This window comes from Erythranthe guttata, chromosome 10, assembly GCF_056151865.1.
Source record: "Erythranthe guttata isolate IM_541 chromosome 10, IM_541, whole genome shotgun sequence".
Lineage (NCBI taxonomy): Eukaryota > Viridiplantae > Streptophyta > Magnoliopsida > Lamiales > Phrymaceae > Erythranthe > Erythranthe guttata.
This window is the reverse complement of record NC_142542.1, coordinates 18,974,539-18,994,680: the sequence shown is the minus strand read 5'-3', so window position 1 is coordinate 18,994,680 and position 20,142 is coordinate 18,974,539. Positions and strand designations below refer to the sequence as shown.

General features: G+C 33.0%; 3 protein-coding genes across 4 annotated transcripts; all 3 read left to right on the top strand.

The window, feature by feature from the left end:
- Positions 1 to 1,480: 1,480 nt before the first annotated feature.
- Positions 1,481 to 5,539, top strand: SSL2 (strictosidine synthase-like 2). Its single transcript, XM_012972723.2, has 3 exons — positions 1,481 to 2,113; positions 3,771 to 4,037; positions 4,833 to 5,539. The coding sequence occupies exons 1-3, from the start codon at positions 1,773 to 1,775 to the stop codon at positions 5,401 to 5,403; spliced, it is 1,179 nt and encodes a 392-aa protein (XP_012828177.2). The 5' UTR covers positions 1,481 to 1,772; the 3' UTR covers positions 5,404 to 5,539.
- Positions 5,540 to 8,210: 2,671 nt separating this feature from the next.
- On the top strand, positions 8,211 to 10,536 carry LOC105949416 (Haloacid dehalogenase-like hydrolase (HAD) superfamily protein). Its single transcript, XM_012972724.2, has 6 exons — positions 8,211 to 8,678; positions 9,071 to 9,177; positions 9,286 to 9,394; positions 9,484 to 9,645; positions 9,747 to 9,920; positions 10,291 to 10,536. Exons 1-6 carry the CDS (start codon positions 8,400 to 8,402, stop codon positions 10,318 to 10,320), a joined length of 861 nt encoding a protein of 286 aa, XP_012828178.2. The 5' UTR covers positions 8,211 to 8,399; the 3' UTR covers positions 10,321 to 10,536.
- Positions 10,537 to 10,900: 364 nt separating this feature from the next.
- Positions 10,901 to 19,375, top strand: LOC105949383 (P-loop containing nucleoside triphosphate hydrolases superfamily protein). 2 transcript variants are annotated; one of them, XM_012972682.2, is made up of 29 exons: positions 10,901 to 11,248; positions 11,341 to 11,430; positions 11,849 to 11,967; positions 12,113 to 12,226; positions 12,317 to 12,398; positions 12,765 to 12,832; positions 12,911 to 12,985; positions 13,214 to 13,359; positions 13,432 to 13,534; positions 13,739 to 13,819; positions 14,020 to 14,088; positions 14,195 to 14,254; positions 14,334 to 14,495; positions 14,691 to 14,747; positions 15,231 to 15,467; positions 15,539 to 15,604; positions 15,675 to 15,857; positions 16,133 to 16,237; positions 16,397 to 16,474; positions 16,593 to 16,727; positions 16,933 to 17,046; positions 17,131 to 17,217; positions 17,290 to 17,493; positions 17,581 to 17,763; positions 17,902 to 18,105; positions 18,191 to 18,280; positions 18,377 to 18,517; positions 18,784 to 18,855; positions 18,979 to 19,375. In XM_012972682.2, the coding sequence occupies exons 1-29, from the start codon at positions 11,125 to 11,127 to the stop codon at positions 19,204 to 19,206; spliced, it is 3,477 nt and encodes a 1,158-aa protein (XP_012828136.2). In that variant the 5' UTR covers positions 10,901 to 11,124; the 3' UTR covers positions 19,207 to 19,375. The 2 variants fall into 2 exon arrangements, with proteins under 2 accessions (XP_012828136.2, XP_088680448.1); XM_088824322.1 differs by lacking the exon at positions 16,133 to 16,237.
- The last annotated feature ends 767 nt before the right edge of the window (positions 19,376 to 20,142 follow it).

Here is a 20,142-nt window from a genome sequence, read left to right as displayed (position 1 = left end):
ATAAAAAAATTAGATGTTCCTCTTTTAATTAAGTTCACTTGTCATGGGCCTATTTGCCATTTGCCCTATTTATTTACTTATTATTTTTGTTTTACTTTTTGCATTATTACCTTTTCAAATCAGAATAGTTACTGATTTATATCACATTTTGTCAGAAGTTCATTTTGCAACTTAGTCACAAATCTTAGACAAAAAATAGTTAATTTAGACTGAAAAATATCTTATCGTCCTCAACACCACATTCACTAATTGTTGGAAAATGTTATTTTAATCTAAGATGTCTAGTTTTGGGTTCAAATTCTATAGCTAATCTGTCAATTTTCAATTTATTCTCAGTCAACTAAGCTACCCCGATGGATTTATTTTTAGTAAATTCAAGATATTCGGACGAACTATTAAACTATACAAATTTGTTTAAGAAAGTTTTAACCAATTTTCCCTTATATATTAATCGAACGATAATATATATTCAAGGTCGATTAGTCATGTAACTGAAAATTAAATATATGTTCAAGTTAAGAAACTTCACAATTACCTAATATTGTTATGTTGAATTTGCGGTATATTATTTGGCTTACATTGTAGAAGGATTAATCCAAATTAAAATTAAAAATTAAAAAATAAATTTTAAACTTAAATAACAAGAAATAGCCCAGCCCGTTTGGAGAGTGTAAGAAGCCCATTACCTAATTTGATTTCCAATTTTCATATACTAACTTGGAATTAATATTTGTTAAAATTAGCATAAGGAAATTGAATAATTAATTTTTTTTTTTACTTTATTAAAAGAACTGTGAAATCACATGTGTGATTCTTTTATTTATTTTATTTGTTTCCCTTAATTAATTATTATTGAGATGCGGTATAATAATTGAGGCTTGTATTTTTGGCTGTTGATGATTACAATTCTTGGGAACAAATATCTCCATCATATTTCTAATATTATTAACTCAACATTAATTCTCTTCCTATTTCTGCCATTATACTTTACTACTTCCCTTCTTTTAAATTAGGGTAAAATTACAGCAACCCCTAATCGATGATATACTGTCAAATTACGAAAAAGCCCTTCATAGGATAATTGGAATCTTCAATTGTGAATCTTCTTACACGTCTATGCTTATGGTCTCAAATTAAACATAATCTTTTTGATTTCGTGCAATGTTCTCTAGTTTGTGTACTCGTTTTGTGAAAATATACAGTTTCCGATATTGCACCACAATCTGATACTTACTAGTTACTAGCCAAGAGATACATCTTGTTTCAAGATGTGGAGTTCGAATATGATAAAACGAGTACAAAGTGGAGAATATTCCACATAACCTAAAGATTCCACTAAATTTGACGCTTTGAAACATTTTTTTACTTAAACTTCATTGACACACACACACACATACATACATACATTATTATTATTTATTATTAATTTTGAAATTGTGATATGTAGCACAATATATTCTACCAATAGATGTTAGGCAATGGGTACCAACTAGCAACTAAGTAGGGACACTTTGTCAAAAATAAACCGTACAAAAATAATATTAGTGCCTCAAACGCAATATACATTATACATACACACACACACACACACACACACACACACACACACACACACACACACACACACATATAGCTTACTTAGCTTTGGGAATTTCTTCAAGTGTAAACCATAAACCTATCTATATATTATTCCCATTTCACCCCTAAAATTTTATTAGCAACACAAAAAATAATACCAAATCCTCCATTAATATTCTTTTTTCAAGAATATCATGTCGACGGCCGGAGCAATTAGCACCACCCTCCTTTTCATTGCAGTACTTGCAGCCGCCGTTTTTGTCTCCTTCGACGGTACTAAGGTTTCCATCATCGGACAGCAGCAACAACACGTCAGCAAGAATACTGCAGCGACGACGTCGACGGCGTCGGCATCGCCGGAGGGAAACTCCACGGCGGTGGTTATACCGATGCCCGGCGGCGCCGTCGGCCCGGAGAGCTTCGCGTTTGACGGTAGCGGCGGTGGGCCCTACACCGGTGTCTCCGACGGCAGGATTATACGGTGGCGGGATAACGAAAGCCGGTGGGTTGACTTCGCCGTGACGTCACCGGACAGGTCAGAAAAAAAACATTTTTTATTATTTTTATTAATTATATTTTTTAATTCTTTTTTTGCACGACTAATTTGCGTCGTAATATATTATATTAAATATTTGCGTGGAAATGTGTATTTTAAGATATATATATATATATATATATTTTTTTTTTTCATGGTTCTAACAACAAAAGGCATAATTGACAAATAGTGGTCCATAATTTAAACACATCACTCCCCACGACCCCTATAGTTTCTTTTTATATTCTTTTTAGTACATGGACCATTTTTTTTTTTATCTATTATTATTTTTTAATTAATCAATATTTAATTTTAATTTCTATACTTTTAATCACAATATATAGTGGATTAAAAATCAATACTTTGGGGTCTTAAATATTAAATTCATAACAATGTGTGTGCAACTTTGCAAAGTATATATAGATAATATTTGTTATATAATATAAATAAATAAAAATGGGTTGTTATATCATATGATATCCACAACCACAAGTATTGTATTGGCTTCCTAACACGCAATTTTGAAGTATTAAGATGGTTTTGCAAAAACTTTTAAAAAGTGATTTTGGAATTTTTTGGGATCGTAAATACTTTTGGTGTATTTGTAATGTTAATTTTTGCTTCTATTTCTATTAAAATAAGTTGTCTTAAGATAAAATGTAAGAAGCACTGTCGGCCAACTTCTCTTAAAATAAGTGGCTGAAACATGATTTTTCATAGTATTTACAAACACTTCCAACCGTTAGAAATAAGCACTTATCATTAACTTAAATTATAATTAGCCACTTTTGCTTTTCTAAAAGCTTTGACAAAACCACCTAAGTAATAGTCATGTGCTTTTCGTGGCATGTGTTATTTATCTTTTATTGTATGTATGTTTGTTATTCTTCAATCTTGAAAAAGTAGTGGCCCAATTGAACATGATTTGCATATACTAATTAAACTTGTCTTCTAATTAAAAGATATTAATTTCTATTAATACATGATAAACAAAAAGTTGGGAATCAACTTAATTTTGAAAAATGACGCGTACCAATCAAATATTGGGAGTCTCTATATTATTATTATTTTTTTTTATAAAGTTTTTTTTTTTTATTTAACGGTGATATCAAGTGTTTGGGGAATTATTGGTAAAAACAAAAATATGAATTATTGTCTATTTAAAATATAAATATTCACAAATATAGGAGGAAAAAAGAATGTGGTAGAGAAAAAGAAAAAGGAAAGGTGACCCCTAATTTTTGGACAATTGGAAAATGTACAAGCAAGGATGTGAACTCACACTTATGGACTTATTATGCCTATTATTCATTTTTCATATAATTACTACAATACAAATTTATGTTAATTATAAATAAATAAATAATAAAAATTGTTAATATTATTTGTCACTTTAGAACTCCAATATTATACTGATAGTCATATTGTATATTTTTAACTAAGATCCATACATATTTATTAATTTCCTTAATCGACGTGCTGAACCGGTAAATGATATGTAAGCTGAAATAGAGGGTGGTAACATCCAAATCCACAAATTGCAATTAATGAACCACATGGGATAGATTCACAATATAATCAATTTTGTATTATTTTTCTTTTTTTGAGAATAATATTAATTTATGCCAATTGTTTTTTTATATTTAAATAAAAGTAGGAATGGTTGTGAAGGAAGTCATGATCACTCTAAAATGGAGCATATTTGTGGTAGGCCATTGGGCCTACGTTTCAATCAAAAGAGTGGTGATCTATATATTGCGGATGCTTATATGGGCCTTCTTGTTGTCGGCCCGAATGGTGGCCGGGCCAGCCCGGTGGCCCAACAAGTGAATCGGGTTGCTCTTCGTTTCACCAATTCTTTAGACATCGATCAAGATAGTGGAGTCGTATATTTTACGGATAGCAGTACGAGGTTCCAAAGGAGGTAATCGTAAATTACACAGTTAAATCTCTATAAATTAATATATTTATGATTAGCAAAATCTTTTAATTTAGTGAAATATTAACTTATCGAATTAGTAATTTAACACATTACCGAATCAAACTAGAATAAATTACTATTATTTAAGTGATTTTATTAATTTATTAAGTGGAGTTTAAGTACGTATTTTTGTGCAAATCTGTTTAAAAATAATAAATTTTATTTATTTACTTTTCCTTTAATTTTCTTCTTCTATCTTCTTAATGAATATGAAGATAACGGTACCAGAAAGTTCCATCTTTCTTTTTTGTCAGAACAAAAGTCTGCTCAAAATAAGTCAACGTTTATCCATTTGCAGTTTCACTCACAATTTTGACTTTTTATTTTATCCAAATCCAATATTCTTGGGAAGCTAAATAATAAATTGCATTTAAATCTTCCACTCTGCAATCCCACTCGTAAGTGCTTAATATGTGTGCCAACTAAGAAATTCTAAATTAAGAATAAATCCTTTTTCTGTTTTAAAAATTACAATTTTCTCTTCAACTATGTATTATTTTATACGTTAATTTCTATAGTGTTAAATTTATCTACTGAATAAAGAAAATTGTCGTAAGAAAATTCAAAATTGAGAAGGTATTTGTAATTATTCGGACAGAAGATACCTTGTTAGTAATTTGTCCTAAAAATATATATATATTAAAAGATATTAATTTTAGACGAAAAAGTTGTTATTTTATTACAAAATTATTCTTTAATCATTTTTAATTAATAAAAAAATATGAAATTATTGTGCAGGAATCATCTCCCAATAATCATTAGCGGCGACAATACCGGAAGACTAATGAAATTCGAACCCACAACAAACAAAACCACTCTCCTTCTAGACAATCTCAAGTTCCCAAACGGCGTCGCACTGAGTCAAAACGGTGAGTTCCTACTTTTCGTGGAGACCACAACTTGTACATTATTCAAATTCTGGCTCAAAACCCCCAAATCCGGGAATCTCGAATCCCTAGCTCAATTCCCAGGATTCCCAGATAACATAAAGCGGAATCGGAACGGCGAGTTTTGGGTGGGAATCAATTCAAAGAGAGGGAAGCTATTGGAATGGGTTTTATCGAAACCCGGGATTGGGAATGCCGTGGTTGGATTAATCCCGGTGGATATCACGCGATTGTACTCGCGTTTGGCTCGTTGGATTGGGAACTCCGGAATGGGAATCAGGTTGGATGGGAATGGGAATGTGGTGGAGGTATTGGATTCTAGATGGAAGTTTGTTAGTGAAGTTGATGAAGAGAATGGGAATTTGTGGGTTGGTTCTGTAATTAGGGATTTTGTTGTTAGAGAAAAAATCTCCATTTATTAGGGAAATTAAATTCTTTGTAAAAAAAAAAAAAGATTAAATTATTATGTGTAATATGTTTGAAGTTTTAAAAAATATCGATCGAAAACAAAGACGAGTCTTTATTAAGAGAGTTAATACGTAGCATCTACTATTAAAATAGAGATATGTGATTCAGTTCGTGCCCATTCTCTACTTTTTCGATTTGTGACAAAGATTTGAATTTAAAATATAAATAGATCACAACCAAATTTTCAATTTTATTCAATGCGACTTGTGAAACGATCAACGCGTTAACATGTTAATTCTATGTTCACTACATCAGGTGAGTTTTTATCATTGATCTACATATACCAATGTGGTGTTTGTGTGCTTATGAATGATAAAGATCTACCCAATGTAGTATCGTATAGACTCCGAGTTAACGTGAAATATATATATATATATATATATATATATATATATATATATATATATATATATATATATAAAGGTAAATTAAGGTCACCCCTGAGTTATGGTCAAATTACAAAAACCCCCTCCTATTTGGGTAATTACAACCATCCCTTAACTATGTATTATTTTACGAAAATACTCCTTCATAAGTAAATTTAGGAATGTTAAATCGGTGAAACCGAACGAAAATTTCGGTACGCCAACATTTTATATTGTTTACTGAACTAAATATACAATTTGGTTCGATAAATTATTGAATTACATAAATTTTATGTAAAAAATATTTAAAAGGAAGGGGTGACTGTAATTATCCAACAAAAGAGTTTTTTTTTTTTTTCGTAATATGGAGATACCTTGGGATGACCGTAATGTGCCCTATAAATAATTACACAAATAAAAACAATAAATGAAATAAATATGTGGCACACATAAGTTACATTGACCGAAAATATTTGTGGTATGGGGTGGGTGGGTGGTGGGTCTGGGCCCAGGCCCATGCTTGTCTATGATTTGAGTGGTTCAAATTTGAAGCCTCTAATTTCCACAACAAGATTTATGGATCCATCAATTATTTGACTAAATATCTCTTGTCTTTGTCTTCTTTTTCAATTTGAACAAACCCGCAACTAATTATAAAGGTCTACTGTCTGTACTGTACTCTTGTAAAATAGTTTGTAAATTATATGGGAGACGTAAGTCATATTGGATAAACCATATGTGATAAATTCGATCTAGTGACTGTCGGCAAAGGAATTCGAACTTAGGTCAATTGACACAAACTCACTTGCTTCAATAATATATAACAAATTTCTCAACTTATATAAAATTGGCACTTTTGGATCATTCATACATAGACATCCAAACTATTAATTAAATTCAATTTTTTTTAACAATGTCTTGGACTTATTGTTGAATTTCAAAATGCATAGAACATTCCATTGCTCTTTGCTCCATTAATTTTGTCTTATTTCATAAATTCCATAATTTTTTTTAGAGAGGTTTAATATTTTGATTAAAATATTGGTAAATATTTAAAAAGTGTGTATTATTTATTTTTGCAATAAATATTATATACTAGCATTTTTTCCCCGTGCGATGCACGGGATATTATTTCAAAAGTGAAAAAAATAATCAATTTAATACATAATAAGAAAATATCGTACATTAACATAGTAAAATTTAATAATATAGTATTATTCATATTTATGTAACACTGATTTTTTTAAATCTTACATATTAAGATTTATAATCCAAATATATAGATTAAGATTTTATATCTTTATCGCTTAAGATTTGAGAATATATTGATGAAAAATCGGAGATTGATAATTGTTAAAATTATAGTTAGAAATTTCAAATTAGTAAAGAAGAAATATTAAAAATAAATAATTATAGAAATACCGTTATGATTTTTTAGAGTTGTCGAGCGTTTTTTTCTTTTATATATAAGATATATATATATATATACTATTGGGCATGGGCTAAAATTAAAATCACCCCTTGGTGTAGCCGAATAGTCATTAGTGGATCAATGTATGACAGTGATTGGTTGTTAGAATAGTTAACTTTGTTCACCTTTGTGATGTTGACCTCCTTTCATAATGATGTGTTAGAATTTTGCTGACAAGGATTCAAACTTATGCCACGTCATTCTTGTTTTTTTGTGATAAAAATTAACAAAAAGAAGCTTTATTTATTTTATCAATTAATTTTTTTTATTCGAGCTAAGATTCTCATGTATATTTTAATTAGTTTTTTTGTCAAATTTGCACTTACAAATCATTTGTGTTGTTTGATTTCAAGCAATTATCTCTCTTACATCATCTTTCTTTTTTATCATGTATACTCTTATTGAGTCGACTGATTTATAACCGAGTCAATTAAGTTAGAACTGAGTTAAATGAGTTAAGATTGACTCGATCAATTTTAATCAGTTCATTCAACTGAAATCGAGAAGACAAATACGTTGGTGCGTATATTGTAACTTAGCTTAATCAAAAGACATCGAATAGACTAATAAAATTGCAATAATATATTTTTTTAAAATACAGTGGTATAATCATTAATTGAAATCGAAAAATATGTTGTTCATAAACTTTTTACCGTATCGGATCTAGAAAAAAAATATATTTAAGCAATGTTATTAATTTATCGAGATTCTGAGTGTAATAATTTCTTATTGAAAATCTAACTTATTCATATCTAAATTTGACCGATGTGATTTAAGGTCTAATTATTTGGTCGAATATCATAATAAATATTATTTTGATAAATTGATAATTAAAATACCGACTATAATTTAATCCCAGTATCAAATAAAGGGGGTAAATAGTAATTTCATGTCATTTTCTTCCTCCATCTTCACCCCATGCCTTGATGCCACTTGTCTCCTTTTGCACAGAGCACCCATATACTGGATATACACACACTTATACACACACACACACATACACGCACTGTGAGTGAGAGAGAACACTCTGCACTATTTTAGCAAAGCTTCACACACCTTTAAAAGGCAGCGTGAAATGTAGGAGCATTTGAGGTGAAAAAACAAAACAAAAAAAATGATGGCTTATTCAGCGAGAACTACGATCAGCAAACTCTTCAATCGCCGCCGTTTTTCCCTGACTCCGAGGCCTGGATCTCCGCATTTCTCGACCTCAGCTGCTGTCGCTTCGGAGCCGCCGCCGCCGCCGGCGGAGGTGCTGAGCGGGCCGAGAATTTTGGGGATGGTCAAAGAGTACGAGGATTACCGGAGGAATTTGTACGGCGGGCTGACGCACAAGGCTTTACTCGTTGACGCCGTCGGTACTCTCGTTGTTCCTTCCCAGCCAATGGCTCAGGTTTAATTTTGAATTTTGAATTTTTGTTTTTGTTTTTCCTCCATTTGTGCGATTTATGGTATTTCTGGAGTGGATTTGATGCCTTAACAAATATACAGGAAGTAATTGCGAATCTGCAATCCCTAGATTTTTTCCGATGAATTTTATGATTCGCCTGAAATTAGTTATGCATGCATATGAATATGATGATAATTGATAATCGAAGAAAGTAATTATGACTTAGGGTTTTTGACAAGGATAAATCACTGTTCTCTTTTGCTGTTGTAATCAGCAGTCACTGTTCAATTACTGTTGCAGATCTGTTTACAGTGTCACCATGCTTATTGAAACTAATCCTTGCATTTGTTCATATCGAATTTCAACTAAAAATCGCCGTAATTTTCGATGTGTAGATATATAGACAGATCGGTGAAAAGTATGGAGTCGAATACTCCGAATGCGAGATATTGAACAGATACAGATGGGCGTATGGACAGCCTTGGGGTAGATCGCGTCTCAGGTTAATTAAATTCTTGTCTCTGATTATAAGTTATAATCATTCTTGATTTTCAATGATCAATAGCAGTACTCGTTAACGATTTTCGGTGATTCTTGATTTAACGCGCAGATATGTGGATGACGGAAGACCGTTTTGGCAGTTCATAGTCAGTTCTTCGACGGGCTGTTCCGATTCTCAGTACTTCGAAGAACTCTATAACTATTACACCACCGAAAAGGTTGTTATCTATCGTGTGTTCTGTAATCCTAAACAGGGGTAGTGTTAGATACGTTTTATTTGTATCTAATACGAGCTAATATATTACAGGCTTGGCATCTATGCGATCCAGATGCAGAGAAAGTGTTCAAAGCTCTTAGAAAAGCAGGAGTTAAGGTAGCTGTTGTGTCCAATTTCGATACTAGGTTAAGACCTTTGTTGAGAGCACTTAAATGTGATCACTGGTTCGATGCTGTGGCGGTTTCTGCTGAAGTAAGTGGGAGCTCGTTTCTTTTCGATTTTCCGTAACTTTTATTTAAATGTATGCAATCTAACTTATATTAAACATGATGTCTCTATATTTAAAAAAATAGGTTGAAGCAGAGAAGCCAAACCCTATGATATTCTTGAAAGCTTGCGAGTTCTTGGGGGTAGAACCGGAAGATGTTGTACATGTTGGAGATGATCGGAGAAACGATGTGTGGGGTGCTAGAGATGCTGGCTGTGATGCTTGGCTTTGGGGAAGTGATGTTAAATCCTTCAAAGAGGTATTGAATTTCTTTTTAATACATATACACATGCGCACACACGCACACACTAAAAGTCTTTATACTCGTGATTGTTCTTGTGAACTATGTATCGTTTTCTTCATATATTTTCTTGAAAAAATCATGGCAATTGCAGACTCTTAAAGTGAATATATTCACATTTCAGTTTAATAATTATACCATGTTACTAGGACTCCGTAATTTAGTAAGAGAGCTAACTTCGGAGATATCGAATGTTACACTATTGATATCGAATATACATCTCTTGTATATGTATATAGAATCACTTTTTCTCCAAATATTTTTCTCATTTTATTTTTTAATAGATTTGTGTTTGGAAGGTGGTTTAATTCGAAATTCGATTGTTCAGGTTGCTCAAAGAATTGGAGTTCAGGTATGAAGTGGCTCCCCACAATTTGTAGAGATGCAGGCTTTTTGTATGGAGGAGGAATCAGATTCTGTATATATTTTAGTTTCCTTTCTTAATTTCTTTTTCTTTTTTGTATTATGTACGAGTGCAATTTTAAATAGAATAAATTGCAAAACTATTTAAATATTTTTGTAAATATTTTTAGGAAATATTTGAGGTTTGCTTAAGGTTTCAGTTTCGGTTTCATATCTTTATTCTTTTGGTAGATTACGGGCACCTCCTCTCCTGAGGTAAGATTACATAACTTACAGACCCCTGTAGTATTGCTAATTACAAATATCCTCTCGAGCTATTTTTCCGTCTAATCTAACGAAATTATGAGTAACGGAATTTTGAAAATTGCATATTCGTTTATGAATTTCCAAATCTACCTATATGGGTAAATGAAACAAATTTAAATAAAATATATAATTTTCTTAAGCAAAACGAATAGGTGATGTAATAAAATTTAAATGACGTAATAAGGCCCATTAATACCCATCAAGCCCATTCGAAGTAATCCAATTCTTCAGGCCCGAATATTTGTGTAAATATATAATATAATTATTGCCGTCATTAATAAGTCGAATGACCAAGGTTCGACTCCTGAGAATCTCAACAAATAAATAAATCGAAGAACAAAATGAATTGGGACAATGTACAATTTAAAATAGCAGTACAACAATTACTAGGCGGGAAAATCACCAAAGCCCCTTTCCACTCTTCTGCTTTCTCTCTCACGTTCTCACACACTATCGAGAGAGAGAGAGAGAGAGAGAGTGGTACAGAGAGAGAATGGAGAGAATACACGTGTCAGTAAGAGCTAGGCCACTCTCCCCCGAGGATGCCAAGGCCAGCCCATGGCGAATTTCCGGCAATTCCATCTCCATACCCACCCAACCCTCCAAATTTGAATTCGGTACGTTTTCGATTCTGTATTTTAGGTTTTTTTTTTGCTCGACATTTACAACTTTGTGCGCGGTGTCATTATTCGATTTTGATGATCTGTAGACCAGATATTCGGGGAAGATTGCGAAACTCGAGATGTATACAGTGCTCGGACTAGAGATATTGTGGCTGCTGCAGTTCGGGGCTTCAATGGTATTTTTCTCCCCCTAAAACAAAACTATTTATCTTTGCTTATTTTGATGATATTGTTCCAACGAAATTTTCGAAAGAATTACGATTTTGTTATGCAGTAAAGTAGAAACTTGAGGCAATGAGTAAGAATTTATGTGGACGTCTTCTTGCTTGAGTCATGAATAGTTTTCAAATTCATTATTCTAGAGATAATTCATGGCCATTTATGTATGACAAGTTAAATTTTCTCCTAATCCATGATATGACAATGTTAAAATAGGCCACATGGATTAACAACTAGTTAAGCTGAGTAAGTTGTGCAACTGCGATTATCATTTTTATACCGTTATCCATGTTTTTCAACTTCTTATGGGGCATTCAATTTCCAATAATTTAGAAGTCGTATGTATTTGTATGTCTTACTGGTTGATTCTTTAAGGAACTGTTTTTGCATACGGACAAACAAGTAGTGGAAAAACGCATACAATGAGAGGATCAAGTTCTGAGCTTGGAGTTATCCCCCTTTCTGTCCATGATGTTTTTAACATTATACATCAGGTATTCGTTCATTTCGTACCCTCTTGTTAACTATGCCCTTTCCGGCCATAGATCAAGCAAGTAGTAACTATATTTTTTATCTAATTTTTGTTACATACATGGTTTGTTTTTTAATGCAGTCTAATATTGTTTTCTTTCTCTTAAGGAAATGGATCGAGAGTTTCTTTTACGTATGTCGTATATGGAAATTTACAATGAGGAAATAAATGATTTGTTAGCCCCCGAGCAGAGGAAACTTCAGATTCATGAAAGTATCGAGGTAATAATTGGCTATTATTTTGTTTGTCTGGATATTGTACGGAGAACTGTATTTTTAGTGTATGTTAAAATGCGTTTTGGGAAAATGAAGCGAGGAATCTTTGTTGCTGGGCTGAGAGAAGAAATCGTGGCATCTGCTGATCAAGTCCTTCAACTTATGGAGTTTGGAGAATGTAAGTTCTAAACTTCATATTCTGAATTTAAGAAACATTGTACTCCTTTTCTTGTTATTTATGATAAGGATAAATTTTCTGCTTAAAGTGTGACTTACATATAGCTTCTTTAACAGCCCAAGTCATTGCCAACTTCTTTCCATCCTAAATATGAGAATGAAAGAGAAAATCAAAAGAAATTGAACCTTTGTTTCAGTTTTTGATGTTTATGAAAAAGGGTTTGCACAAAATCTTTATGTACACATAGAGTCCATTGTCTTTATGAAAAAGGGTTTGCACAAAATCTTTATGTACACATAGAGTCCATTGTCTTTACGAAAAAGGGTTTGCACAAAAAAATTGACGCCTTCTCTTTCTTATTTACAGCTCATCGTCATATTGGAGAAACAAATATGAATGTCTACAGTAGCAGATCACACACAATATTCCGCATGGTATGTAGATTATTTATCTGTTCATTTCGTAGTTGTGTGACCTATTGATTCAGCTAATCAAGAATTTGTTCAAGATAGATTATCGAGAGCAGGGAGAAAACTGGTGATTCGGAAGCAGAATTCTCATGTGATGCAGTTCGTGTTTCTGTCTTGGTATTATCTTTATTCTACTTCATCCATAATACAAATTCAAAGTCTTGATTTCTGTTTCTGTTTTTTACTCTATTCTTCTTGAGTTCTGTTTCTTTTTTTTTTTGGTTTTCTTTCTCCTATCTTGTTATCCTCTTCTTTCAAGAAGAAAGTAGTATGACCATCACTTTTCTGTACATTGTCCTGTTTTTCTCCTTATTTGTTTTTTGGTTCCTGATTGAACTTTTGCAGAATTTGGTGGATCTTGCTGGTTCAGAACGTGCTGCAAAGACTGGAGCAGAAGGTGTTCGATTAAAGGAGGGCTCCCACATCAATAAAAGCCTGATGACCTTGGGAACTGTCATAAAGAAACTCAGTGAAGGTGCTGAAAGCCAAGGGTATGTATGAATATACTACTAAAAATCACATACAGCGATTTTATAATGATGACATATATCATAATATTTCAGAGGACATGTTCCGTACCGAGACAGCAAACTCACGCGTATTTTGCAACCTGCATTGGGTGGAAATGCAAATACTGCTATGATATGCAATATTACGCTTGCACAGGTGAATATTTGGAGCTTCATAAAACCTTAAATAAATTTGAAAATTTGTGTTGATATCTGGAAGAATTGGTGATGTGATGATCTGTACTGGCCTCTTTTTTTTTTTTTTTTTTTCCTTTTTGGGTATAAATATTATTTCGACAGTCTGAGTAAGAAGTATCTAACATATTCATATGCATGGATTTCGATTTTTATTTAATCGCAGATCCATGCTGATGAGACTAAAAGTAGTCTTCAGTTTGCTAGCAGAGCACTCCGTGTGACAAACTGTGCTCATGTAAATGAGGTATTACCCTTGACTGGTATCCTCCTCGTAGTTGTATTTACATACGCATTATTCACCATTTCAGAAGTTCTAAATCAAGTTTCTTGATTTTTTTTGTAAGCACACATTGTTTATGCTTGCATTGAAGAAGTAAGTAATTTGTATATCCCTTCTCTTCGATGTTCTAATTTGAGCTTGACATAATCTATTTATAATGACAGATTTTGACTGATGCTGCCCTGCTAAAACGTCAAAAGAAGGAGATTGAGGAACTTAGAGCCAAATTGCAGGTTAATACTTGGTATAGGTGTATATGTGTAATCACGGTCAAGGTCTAAGATTTTTATTAGTTTTTACTGTGTATGATAGCATGCTTATTCTTGTTTGATTTTCAAGGGTTTACACTCGGAGCATCTTGAAGAAGAAATCTTGAACCTGCGAAATACATTGCTAAAGGTTACTAATTTTACTTATTCTTTCACATGAAGGTACATGTATATGTTCTAAGATTGTTTTTTACTTTAACCATCTGTAGAGTGAATTGGATAGAGAAAGAATGGCTCTAGAGCTGGAGGAAGAAAAGAGAACTCAGGCTGAACGAGAGAAGATATTGCAAGTGCAAGCCAAGAAAATCGAGAACTTGAGTTCTATGGTATTCTGTGCAAATAGAGAAGAAACCGGTGATGACTATAAAAAGGTCTGCTATCTTGTGCTGTCTTCTTTTGGCTTGTTTGTACTTTGCCTCTTAGAAACATGAGTAGAAGTAATATTGAAGCTATTATTACTGTAGCTCTAGTTTGCTTAATGTGTTTTTGTTGCTACATGTACCCTCTAAAAACTATAATTTTTATGTCCATATTTCTTTTTTAATTCTGGGTGGTTCTCTATGTAGGAAAAACGGCGTGATACCTGGTGCCCTGGAAATCTTGGAAGGAAAAAAATAAAAGAGGTAATACTTGTACTTCAGATAGTATGGAATTCACATTTTCTAGGACTATCTACTGATGTATGACAGAAATGATGATCGTTTTTTTTTCCCTAATTAAAATGAATGTTTCTTATTACGGATATGTATGGTCAACCACCAGGAAAAGTCAAGTGTATAATGTTGGGACAAACAACCTCAATTAGAGTTGCTTAGAAATTATAATATATGCTATTCAGAAGTATACACAGTCTACTGGTACAGATATAAGGCTTTGCTGCTTATTTGAAATATTTGCAAATGCCCATGACATACTTGTATAGACGAACTTGTGGTACTAAATATTAGGTTTAACATTGTAAGTTTGTTTTATGTTAGCAACTTATCACCTTCGGTTTCTAAGACTTACATATAGCCCTTTATGCATAACGTTTTTCCCCAGAACATTCAAACTACAATAGCTATATGTGCACGAGTATTCATTAATGTTCTTACTTGGTGCTCTAGTTGCCTACTGCGGTTAAAGAAAACTCTTCCCAAGTCAAACCAAGAAGAGCAAATTGCACAACGGGGCCACTTCTTCCTTTTGAAGAGTTGGTAAATGAAACAAGTACTTCTGAACTTCACAAACAAGATCAAGATTGTAAAAAGAGTGCTTTGGAGGACTGTATTCTTCCTGACCCACATGCTTTGCTGCACGTTACCAGTCGGAGAAAAGTTCCATCAAAAAGAAGTTTACCAATGGTTCATACTTTGTCACATATTTTTCCTTACCTTTTTCAATTTGCTTCTGGGACTAATTTATTCTCATGCAGGAGAGCAACAACTCAGTTGAAATGCAAGCGGAATACGAAAATTTGCTCTTAGAATTCGAAACTCATGTTAGTTTTTCCTACTATTGTACAATGTTGCATTAAACCTTTTTTTATTACTAACTTTTCCTCGTTGCAGAGGATGATGAGTGACATCAAAATTGATTACTTGATGACGAAGCTTGTTGAGGCCGATCTTCTTGTGGATGAGAAATGCAGAGAGTGTGCTGCAAAGAACATCAATCCTGTATCTAATCCAGAGGAAAATAGCAGTCTGAGGGACTTGGATGCTATTCTTGTGATCAAGCAACTTCAAGAAAAGGTTTTCCTCTTATTTATTGCGTTTATTTTAGTCTTTGCCTCACTTGATACTTCATTTATTCTCAGTAGAAATATTGTGAATAACTCAACTAGGTAAAGCCTCCTATTATTTGAGCTTGTCAAGTAAGATTTATAGCTGCAAAGAGTAGGTGTTTTGGTATTTAATAGCTGCATGAAGGCTCTTGCTATATAGAAGTCTGATTGACGTATCACTAATTCCCTTCTAATCATGCTTTGAATCTTCAATTGTGCAAATATCTGAATATTGTTATGCAGATTGCAGCTTTAGAGATGGAGAAGTCCTCGAGCCAAAAAAATCTAGATTGTAAATCGGGCTTGAGAACTGAGCAGACTGTATCTGCACAAGAGAAATGTGAAACGGTTCATTCTCTAATTTATGATACGGATACCTATATTTTCCATGCGGTTTTAACATGTAGATAAAGTATCAGTTCAGTTACAATGCCTTAAGATTCTTTAATTGATATAATTGAAATTGAAATATATTCATTCCAGTTATTATATTTTTGTTCAATTCAGCTTCATGATGAACTTATGCTTGCACAAGAAGGAGCAACTCTAGCTAGTGAAAACCTTGCTTCAACAGTGTCTAGCATGGTAACTGGCTAGCGTTTCACCTTATGCATCCAACGATTTTCCGTACTTGAATTTGTAGAAGATTTTTACCGTGGCTATATGCAGAGATGTAAAGTTCATTGTTTATATCTTTTTTCAGGAAGAATCTGATTGGTTGATCAGTTTATTAGCAGAATCCGAGGAATTAAAGAAAGAGTTTGAAAGTTCAAAACAACTTGTGGTTTCTCTCTCTTCAGTTGTGGACGAACTTTTCAGTTTCTTGCCAAACCTGCTCGTAAGTAGGCATCTTTAGAGAATCTTTTCTTTTTGGGTATATCCTTCAGAAAATAAAAGAATTTAGAGATGACTTGCAAGTATATGGACTAAATTTACTTCTTGCTGTTTTATTCGTCTATTATCGTTAAAAATATATTTTTGTTTTGGCATAGTAAATTATTATATGACAATGTAAATTATTTTTGTTTTAACTGCAAGTGCAGGATCTTAAACCTTCAGTTTCGCAAAGTTTGGTTCAAATAGAATCGATTGTTAAGAGCCATGAGAAGGTGCAGTCTTGCTTGAGAGACAAAGTTCATAAGCTTGAGGATGAGAAGGTATTTTTCACTGCATGTTAATTACTTACTTAATAATTGGAATTGTTGAAAATTGAAACCCACATTTCCTGTTGAGATATACAGCTTTCTCTTTACGATCAAGCTTCAGAGCTTCGTACTAGGATAGAAGAATTAAGTTCAGAAGTTCAGAATTCTACGAACGCATTAGTGGTACGTTACTTTACTTTGTTTCATAGTTTCTTGTTCGCTTAGTCGAAAACTTCTCATTAGTTTCGTTTTTAGGAACTAAATGAGAAACACGAAGAAGAAAAGGCTGATGTGTTATGTCATCTTGAAATGCTCCAAAGGGAAAATCAATCTTTATCATCTTCTTCTTTGGCAAAAGAAAAGGAAAGTATCAGAAAAGATTTGGAAAAAACAAAATTAAAGTTAAAAGACACGGAGTCCAAGCTCAAGAATGCAGTGCAGGAGAAAACTAAGCTTGAGGTATTATTATACCATTTTTCTTGCTTTCTTGATTTTCGTATGCCCTTTCATCTTTTAACTTACAAATGCGTTTTGCTTCGATGCCAGGGTGAGAAATCATGTGCAGAGAGAGAACTTAAAAGACTACAAAATCAAAAAGCTAAGATTGAACGTGATATGAGCAAACGTGAATCTATTATTGGAAAAATGCGCGATCCAACGACTGATAGGAGCTCGAACGTGTTTGATCAAAAGCGAGCAAAGGGCTCTGCTGCTTTGGCTGAACTGGAGGTAGTTAGTTATCAGTAATTATAATTAGAGGAATCAAGAAATTATAGGAAAAATAGAGAAACTAGATACTCAACTCAGTCTGTCTGTTTCTTTTTATTTTTTTTTTAATTCTCCCTTTAATCGATCCTTTAACTTTAGGAGTACAAGAAGCTGGAAGTGCTTGCTTTTGAGATGGAGATCACAATTGCATCTTTAGAAGAACAACTGGCAATGGCAAACGATGAAAAGGATATATCCACTTCCAGAGCTGAGGAATTGGCTTCCGATTTGCAGGCATTGTCTGACGAATTGCACTTGTCAAAGTCGGAGTTGACTACACTGAGGGAAGAAGTTCCAATTCTTGTAAGCTTTTTCTTAGTTTACACTCACATTTCCACAAATCTTGAATTATGATTGGCTTATTCGAATTTACGTCAAAATATTTCAGAGAAGAAGTTTGGAAGAATTTAGCTTTCATGTTCAGAAAATGGAAAGTTCTCTTCAAACTTTGTCGGAAGAAAAGGAGGACTTGTCGATGGTACTGAAGTAAAATAATGTTCCGTTTTTTTTTTTACAAATCAATCTATAATTAATAATTGTGTTAAATTTTTTATGCTATTATTCTTTCTTGCAGCAACTCACTGAAGCCCTTATGACAATGGAAGAGGAGAAAGCAATATGGTCATCCAAGGAGAAAGCTTCGGTAGAGGTCATTGGAGTAAAGGAAAAACAATATACTGCTGAAATCGCTTCGTTATCTAAACAATTGTCAGAGGTAATCTTCAAACTAGACACATTAATTCTTAAAATACAATAGTATTTCGTTTTAAGATTTCGAATGCCCACAAACTTTTTTCTTCTGGAAATTGTACGAAAAATTGCAATGATTAGTACCAAAAAATAGATATTAACTCGTCTGGGATTTTATTTGTTCTCCTCTGTTATACATGCGATATAATAGCACAGTCAGAAATATTGCCGACTGATTTATGTTAGTACATTATGTTAATATCGAAGATGACATGATGTTGATTTGCGTAGGTATCAAAGTTAAAAGACGAATTAGAGCAGCAGAGTGATAGAATTGCTAGCATGGAAGGCAAGATGCACAATGTAAGGGATCTTACACCTTAACGCTACTTTCTTGATGTTTTTTATGTCTGCACAACGGAAATAATATAGCAATTTTTTTTCATAACCGAAAACGTGTTTTTTTTTTCTGGTGATTTTGAACAGGATCAAGTTCAGTACAACTTAGAGAAGGCGAAACTGAGAATGAGACTGAGGGGAGCTCAGACGAAACTGGATACTTTTCGTGTTAGATACGAAGAGTCTGTAGATGAGTTGGCGTACATGAACCGTAAATTTGGAGAGGCTTCATCAAATCTCAAGAAACAATTAGCTTCATACGGTATCGAAATCCTTAATCTTAAGAAACAACTTGCCGGCTTTAAAGGACAATAACACAATAAATAAACAACTTTCGAGCATTGTCGATGGAATTTAACCTTTTCACCAATTATTTATTGTAAATTTTATCCCCCGAAAGTTGTTTTTGGCTTTGGAAAAGAATTTAAGGCTGTAAATTGTAATGCAATCATTTTCTTATTTATCTCAATGAAAATTTGACTAAGTTGTCATTTCTATGTTTATATGAAACTAAGGATAAGGAATTTACGAGCTAAAACCTCTTTTCTGTTCGATATTATCCGTCATTTCAGAATTCCAATATTACCCTTATTAACTACCTCCAACACTCTATCTTATATTAATTAGTGGGCAAGGATAGGGATGGCCATGGGGCGGGTTTTGGAAAACTCGCACCCGCCCCCCACTCCTAGCAAAATTTCTCACCCATACCCGTTTCGGGTTTGATTTTACCTGCCCCCTGTAAAACCCGCTCCGCCTCGGACCCGTAAAAATTAGTTTTTTTTGTTTTTTTTATATTTGTAATTTATTTAATGAAAATATATTTAAAACTTAGTATTTTATAATCCAAAAAATAAATAAAATTACTAAAAATATATATATATATATATATATATATATATATATATATATATATATATATATATATATATATATATATATAAACAGGTTGGATACGGGTCGGGTAAGGGTGGATATGTTAAAAAACCCGTACACGCTCCATTAACTAATGGGACGGGGACTACCCGGAAAATCCGGGGCAGGGCGGTTATCCGGTGGGACGGGTTAAATTGCCATCCCTTGGCAAGAATATTTTAGTCTAAAAATATATATTTGTTTAAAATGAAGCCACAGATCCTTAACCCTGGTGCAAACCGACAATATAAGAATTATAAAGGAGTAAATGCACATTCTTATCTTGATTTCAATGGTTAGCTAAAAGCCAACAGATTCCTTTTTCCTATAACGAAA